At 57.1% G+C, this 7,885-nt stretch overlaps 1 protein-coding gene across 1 annotated transcript in view; it reads right to left on the bottom strand.

Annotated features, from left to right (window-relative positions):
• The window catches only part of RNF222 (ring finger protein 222), an 881-nt gene extending 717 nt beyond the window's left edge, over positions 1 to 164 (bottom strand). The window contains exon 1 of the mRNA XM_009647249.1: positions 1 to 164. Within this exon, the coding sequence (XP_009645544.1) occupies positions 1 to 164 (164 nt within the window).
• Between the last annotated feature and the right edge of the window lie 7,721 nt (positions 165 to 7,885).

Below are 7,885 nucleotides of genomic sequence, written 5' to 3'. Positions count from 1 at the left end.
TGGCCGTCGAGCTTGGCAGAGAGCAGGCACTTCACCAGGCAGTCGTGGCAAAAGGTGTGCCCGCAGCTGAGCTTGCGGCGTGTGGCCTCCAGCGGGTGAAACTTCTCGTAGCACACAGGGCACTCGGCCGGGAGACCCTCCTTGCTGGACGAGGTCTCAGACATAGCTGCTCTGTCAGCCACAGGCGCTCCCCGTCTGCGAGGAAGAGGCACGACAGGTTAATAAGGGTCTTGGTCATTAGCATGATCCATCTCTTCATCTCTCTTCGTCCTCCCTGCTCTCTTGCCTTTGCCCTCTGGCCCCTAACAGATGCAGTGGACGGCTACTAAGCACGGTCTCAACAAGGCAGGGCATTTTCAGGAGCATTAAGACTCTTGGTGTGGCCCTTGGGGCAAGAAGGAGATGATGGGAGGAACTCAGCTCCAGACCCACTGGCGGCAACAATCCCTGGCTGCAAAATCACACAGAAAAATGCTTGAGCCCCTGGATGGAGCTGCGTCTGCCTGCTCAGTGCCTGGTACCGATAAAGCAGGCTCAGCTTGTGTCACGAGTGTGTCTGTGCTCTGCTGTCAGCTCCAGGTATGCGGGGGGTGGAAACTCCCATCCCACAAAGAAACTTGCCAAGTAAAGGGACATGGTCCCATCCCAGGAGACACAGAGGGTCTGGGAGGAGCAAGGGGAGGCCAGGCCAGCAGGGCAGGAGGGAGCACAGGACCCCCCTGGGGATGGAGAGAGAGCATGCTGTGCCCAGGACAGGCAGCAAGCACCCACACCGGGCTTCTTCCAGGCTGCCGGAGGATGTCCCAGGCTGGTGACCAGGCCACTGCCATCTCCTCGCGTGCGCTGGAGCACAGCATGGGCAGAAAGCACCACAGCCCAGTGTCTCCTCTTAGTCAGAGCGGGTAGGGCAGAGCCCAGCCTGGCCCCCGCCCTGGCCCGGGGTGCAAGCGGGAGCACGGGGCCGCGTCTGGGCTGGGTCTGAAGCTCTCCCATGCATCTCCCAGAGCAGGGAGCATTCATGTGGTGGCTTCAGGGAAGGAAGAGGGAGAAGGGAGAAGGGGGAAGGGGGAAGAAAGAGAGGAAAGGAGAAAGGGGAGAGGGGAGAAGGAAGAGGAGAGGGGGAAAAGAGAGGAGGGATGCTCAGCTCCATTCTCTTAGACTAGCTCAGGAAAAGAAGCTTCCTAAAATCTGCAGTTTTTCCAGACCTTGCAGCACTTTCAGATGGGACCCAGCCTGCGCCCGTTTTCTCACGCATGACTGTGCCCATGGGCATCCTCCCAGCTGTTTCTGGAGGTTCTGCCATCCACTCCTTGGCTGCCCTCCTCTTGCATAGGAGCTACCCCCTGCACCGGGATGGCCACAAGAACACAACAAACCATCCCCACCCCATGCAAAAGAAGAAAGACCCAGGCTCCTGCTCTGGTTTAGGAGGGATCAGGGAGTTGATGCTCCCCCAAAGTGCTGCAGAAGGAGACCCCATCCCTGTGCAATTGCTCCTCCATGCCCCAAAGCCCCCTTACCTGCTGCAGGGCACCAGGGCAGGAGCCCCTCCATGCGCTCCACTGCTCTCCCCAGAAGCGGGGCTGGTGGTGCCCCAGCCCCAGCACTGAGCACCAGCTGGGGAGTGGACCAGGACACCTATATAACACGGAGGTGTTGGCTGCGCGATTCATGCAGCCGCATTGCGCAAAAGCTGGAGCAGGGACAGGGGCAGCTCCCGGGGAGTGAATGTGGAGGAACTTGTTCAGGTTTTAAAGGTCTGATGTTCACCTGGTTGGCCAGGGAGTGGGCGAGGAGCTGGCGTCAGGCATTGGAGGGCAGGGACAGGAGGCATGGTCCTGCCTGCTTTCCCTTGTGCAATGGGGAGCTGTAGCTGGGCTCATCCCTGGGGTCAAACCCCAAAGAAACAGGCACTAAAGGGGATGCTGGGACCCGAAATCCCTCCGTTGCTGCAAAGCAGGGTGAGATGCAGCATCCTGCACCAGGGCTGGGCTCCTGCCAAAAACTTCTTGCCTCCACCCACCAGCGCTCCCCATCACTAATCCTGGCCGCGTCCTTGTCCTGTGTCCCTTCCCCTCCTCATCTCCCCAGCCCTGCACTCCCCATTCTACATCGTTGGGTGTTCACCAGAGCCATGGTGTGGCAGTGCATGGACAAACTCACAGCCAAGCAGGTACCAGGGCCACCACCACCTTGCACCTTCCCTGGGGGGGTTCCAGCATCCCTGTAAACTGTGGTCCGGGCAGCAGCAGGAGCCCTTCGGGCTCAAGGCAGGCAGCAGCCCCATGCCTGGCCTCCTCAGCAGCCATGGGTGGCTCCTGAGTCACCATCTGGCCACGTGCAGGCTTGAAACCCGCATAGAGAAGGTTCCCTGTGGCCTTACCTGTGTCCCAGGGTGCTGCCCTGTCCCTCACCCGACCCCCAGGCAAGAAGCCAAGAGGCATCTTCCCTGCAAAGCCTTGCAAAAACTGCCAGCAGGGTGGATCAGTCCTGCAGCCATCCCAACCCATTCCAGCTTCCCCTGCCACCCCTCAGCCTGGCCAGTGGCCATGGGGCTGCCAGCCCATGCTCAGCCTTGCTGAGTGGCTCCGCAGGGATCTGAGCACCACTTGCCACATCCAGAGGAGATGCCCAGAGCAGATGCAGCAACCCAAACACCTGTACACCTTCCCCATTTCTGGCTGTGGCAGTGCACCCATGGGACCTGGATTTGCATCATCCAGAGACCTGAATGCCCTGGAGGGCCTGAGGTCCATCATGGAAAGCCTTCAGGGGAAACCTGGGCATACAGGGCAGGTTTGCCTTGGGGCAGAGAGATGCTCTGCAGAGGCATTCCCAGCCCTGTGCTCCTCCATCTTCAAGAAGGTTCCAGGCCCCTGCAGGGTCTGTGGAGCAGGCAGAAGAGGAGATGCACCCCTGGCACCCAAAACCCAATGAGATGGGCCCCAGAGTCCCTTCGTGGGCAGGACGGGTGGTTTCACGTGGCTGGGAGCTGTGAAGGGAGCAGAGCTGCAGGCGTGGGCAGCAGTATCAGTCACTCCTGGGTGCAGCGGCTGCAGTGGTTACAACATGGGGCTGGTTTCTGGAAGGACAAGGGTGGGTCCAGCCCTGCCAGGATACCCTGTGCACTGGGGCAGCTGCTAAAATGCATCTGCCCTTTGCAGAGAGTACCCATGGTGGGAGGCTTGTGTCCCAGGGGGATCATCTCAAGCCACGAAGCCCTGTACCTCGCTGGAAGGAGACCTAAAGCATGTCAACACCTTCCACACCTCTGCTTAGGATTGGGGACCAAGCCACTCCACTCGTTACCCCAGTTTTCTTGGGATGGTCAGAAACTGAGGCTGAAACCTCTCCAGACAGACTGTGCCAGGGCTGAGGTTGCACAGCCACCTCTGCAGTAGGCGTCCTCATCCCCTGGCCCCCTCCTTGGAGCTGCTGGAAGTGCCAGGTCTGCTTGCACCCACCAAGCTCTTCGTTGCTGGACAAGTGACCTGGGCCAGTGAGAGAAGATCTAGGGCAGCCGAGCATCTCCCCAGCTTCAGTTTGCTCTCTGCTGGCACTGAGGTGGGGCAGAAATTCCTGTTTCCCATACTTTGAATGCTCTCCACAGTCGGAAACTATGAGCTCACAGCTCTATACATAGGCGCTGGAAAAACGAGTCGGCCTCCCTTTGCTGCTTTGACCACACCAAAATAGAAGCCACTCGGGCATATCACGGGCCTGGCTCTGCCAGCAGTTTCGTCCTTTCCCAGGCATGGCTTTTCTTGGTGCCTTTGCCCCACTTCCACATGCAGCAGCACCTTTCCCGAGTGACAGGATTGAGTCTGCTGGTGCCCAAAGGACAAGAAACCAGGTTCAGGGGCAAAGCAAGTCCCTAAATGCTGCCTGTATTTTTTTCCCAGGCTTTAAGAAGTGCAGCTCACAGCCAGTGTTTCAGCCCTCTCGAACCCAATGCAGGGCCAAGGGCTCCAAGATCCTTTTATCCAAGCAAGAAGGTGGCACCAGGCTCAGCTTCTCTCCAGGAACTGCTACTGAGACCTTCTCTGCACTGAGGTTGGTGGATTCCAGTGAGCAAGGGACACTTCTGACCCAGAAGGGGCCACAGCCCTCACTGCAGGGTCGGGGGTGGCCGGGGTCCCTTCCCTGCAATGGCGATGGCCTTTGGGCAGAGCTCTGCAGCCTCTTGCAAGGACAAGAGCACGCTGCAGAGACAGCCCTCCTCTTCCACAGCATTACCCAGACTTTCCACTCTCAGCAACCAGGTGGGGAGGAGGGAGAATAGAGTTAAGTGAAAGTGCTTATTTTCAAAGCACATTTAAACCCAGAATACAGATCTGTATGTGAGCCTCGTGTCAGGCAAATATTCATTATAGGTCTCAATATTTCTGTATCAAATCCATGCTGCACTTCTCCAAATTATAACAGATGAAGCAGGGACATTTCCAGTGAGCGGAGACATGTCCCCCATCCCTTCACTCAGCTGGGGCCGGGATCCTGGTGAGAAAAATCCCAGATTTATTCTTGACGGCAAGATGCACGCAGGGAGATTTGCCATGCAGCTACAACCCATCCATGGGGCCAGTGGCTGCTGGAAAGGCTGGGATGGGTGAAGAAGGCTGGAAAGAAGTCTCTGGCTTGGGAAGTCTGTAAGCGAATGATGGCCAAAAGCAGTCCACAAAATGGCGTCCGTAATGGCTGGTGTCCCTGCCCAGTGGTCTCAGTGTGTTCATGGTGAAGCTGCAGGGCAGGTCTGGCTGCAGTGCGGTGGGGATGTGCCCCTCCTGCCTCTCCTCCAGCTCCTTTCCATGCTGGGCTTACACCCTTTGCACCTTTTCCCCATCTCCCCGGGGCCAGCGCGCCTGCCCTATCCCTCCCAGAGCACAGCCAGTTCTCCCAAAATCCCGCAGGTTTTCCCTTAGCAATGCTCAGCTACAAATCTGAGGCTTTATAGGAGTTTCTGCTCATCCCATTCTCCACCCACCTCTTCCCAGCCCTTGGCTTAAACAGGGTGAGTAGATGGCATTGGTTGGAACGAGGTAAAGGGAAGGGGCGGAAAAAGTAAATCCTTGTTTGACCTTAGCCCGGGAAGATATTTCATAGAATCTTTTAGGTTGGAAAAGACCTTTAAGACCATCAAGTCCAACCGGTCTTCTCCAACTGGAGAAGAAGCTTAGTGAAGCAAAAATACTTGCCCAGGGCTGCACTGTGCTGGTAGAAGGTCCAAGGGTCCTGGCCAAGTTATATCCAGGGTGCCCGGGTGCTTCTGAGCTCGCCCATCTTTTCCCATGCTTGCTTTGCTTGAATTCAGAGTGGGAAAATCAATGTCAGGCACCCGGCAGGATGAAACCCCACCATCAAGACGCCGATTTAGCCAAGACGGCCAAAAACACCTAGCAGAAGCTCTTCCTTCAGCTTTCTCCTCAGTGCTTTTTGTCGTGCCCAGGAGGTGGTGCTCTCGGATGTGCTTTGGCCACCTTAAAAAAAAAAGATAGTCCAGGGTGCACTGAAAAAAAAAAACAAACCAAAAAACTCTGACCCTGCTTCTGCAGAGCTGCCATGGTTGGCAGCTGATGCTGCCTCTTCCCCACCAGGATGGATGGGATCTGCTTATCCTCCTGACAATCAGAAATTTTGGTCTGGTCATTTGATGTGACAAATGCTTATTCAACACCAAGGAGCAACTGAGTGCATCCCCAAGCCCCTCTCTGATCTCTCTTTTCCCACCAGATGCTGAGGGCTTTGTGAAGGGACCTGGATGGTACCTGGGCATCACACCGTCCCTGTGACCTGACCCTGCCACCCCAGGGACACTTTATCAGCCATGGCCCCTGCAGCAGAGGGCATTGCCTGGCTCTTTTACACCGTCCCCTCTGGCTGCCTTTTCACCAGGCAGCTCCCTCGAGCCTTATTCTGGGGGACACAGCACAGAAACTCTGCAATCTTAGCAGAAAAGGCTGCTGGGGCTAGGGATTTGCGGCCCTTTCCCAAAATGGGATGCTTCCCATGGTTTTGGCTGCCAGGTTGTGTTGCAGTTTGGGTTCTTCCTCCAAGACCCGTCTCCTGGAGGGCTGAGATTGCAGAGGGGCTGCTGTCTTTAATGGGAGCAAGAGCAGGTCAGCTTCTAGCCCTGCAACAACATGCATCTTGGAGCAGCACGGGAAGGAAAGGCTCAATAAAAGGAGCACTAAATGCTTGATTCAGATTAATTTAATGATTTTTTCCAGCATTTTACAACCATGCAGTTGGCATGGTGCTGTGAGCGGAGAGTTTGCAGGCAGAGTTGCTCCACCACCTGGGACCACTCCGTGGATCACCAACTGGAGAAACCCAAGTGGGTTATGGAGAGGAGGATGCTCTGCACACAGTGATTCTCCCAGATGTGCTGGCACGAGACAGGAGGGCTGTCATTCCCATCCTGCCACCCTGTGGGGTCTGCAGCCCCTGTAGACAAAATAAGAGAAGGATAATCCCTGCTCTCCCTTCCAGCTGGGGTGGGCTGGAAAACACACGAGGGTCCTGACAACCCACAACCCACAGCATCCCGCAGGGGACAGGGCAGGTGGTGCCTGGGTGTCCCTTCTGCATCCTGGGGGATGATGGGTCCAGCACAGAGACAGACTCCCGAGCTGGCATCGGAGCCGTGGCTCCTGTTGCAGCAGTTTCCCACATCTCCTGGGCCCTCCGCATCCATCATTAGGAACCCCCAGGAAAATGGGCACAAGCAGATCCAGGGTGCCTAAGGGGTCACCCCTGCACCCCGTGAACAGCTGGGCAATAACCAAGAAAACCAGGATTTCAGGGTGGCTCTGCTTTTGACAGGCAAGTTGAGCCACAAGCAAGTATTTTTAGGAATCGCTGGCAGTGTCTGCTGAAGTGATTTGGCAAATATTGCCCAGGCACTGAACTCAGCGCTCAGATTAGTCAATGAAAATAGCTACATTTATCAAAAATGTCTATGGATGGATGGATACAGACAGCTCCGAGAGGGACTTTGGGTGAAGGATAAAGGGAGGATAAATGAAGTGAACCTGTAAAGGTTTTTGCTGCCTTTATGCTGGAAGAAATATCCTGCTAAGTGTCAGCCCTGGATCTGGCCATCCTTCTGGTTCCCACCTCGAGTTCTCGCCTCGGCTGAACGGCCGAGGATGGGAGTCCTTCAAACCTCCGGTGGGATGTGGCTGCCAGCTGGTGGCAGTCACTGCCCTAATGAAGCTCCTTGTCCTGAAGCTTTCGCCTGACCTGCCTTTGCCTGGGTTGCCTAGGTAGCAATCCTGCTGGGCCATCTGGGTGCATCCCAGGAGAGCGCTGGGTGATGCATGGCTGTAGGTTGAGCAGTCAGCCCCCACCTCCCCGCTCCCTGAAATCCAGCCCCAGGCCACTGTGGGCATTGCGAGGGCAGGAGCCTTGGCCAGACACTGCACTAGGCTTCATCCAGACCCGTTTAATCCCAGGGGAAAGTCCCCCCTGGTCGCGCTGCTGAGCAGCAGCGTGGCACCCAGTGGCTTTGCTTTCATGGCTGTTGCGTCATCCCGGCAGGCTGCCGGGACATGGCACTTTGTTCTCGGGTGGGCCCGCTGTCAGCACGGCCAACAGCTGGGGGACATGCCAACGCAGAGCCATCGGGGCCCCCCAGCGCAGAGCCCGGGGTGTCCCCATCTGCAGAGCCCCACTGCGGGGGTGGATTAGGGAGCACCAGGGCCAGTCATCCCCTCCCAGAGCCATTGCTCTGCCACATCACCCCCAGAGCTGCTGCCCAGGGACTCCCCCCCCCCAAAGCCCCCCTAGACCCTTGCCTCTCTGTACACCTCCCACAGCATCGCCCTACCACGTCCTGCACAGATCAGTGCTCCCCGCATCCCCCGCAGCCCAGTCCCGCCCCCCCCAG

The sequence above is a fragment of the Egretta garzetta genome, unplaced genomic scaffold (assembly GCF_000687185.1).
Source record: "Egretta garzetta isolate BGI_Z169 unplaced genomic scaffold, ASM68718v1 scaffold589, whole genome shotgun sequence".
In the NCBI taxonomy this organism is placed as follows: domain Eukaryota; kingdom Metazoa; phylum Chordata; class Aves; order Pelecaniformes; family Ardeidae; genus Egretta; species Egretta garzetta.
The sequence above is the reverse complement of the archived record's forward strand: the minus strand, read 5'-3'. Positions and strand labels throughout refer to the sequence as shown.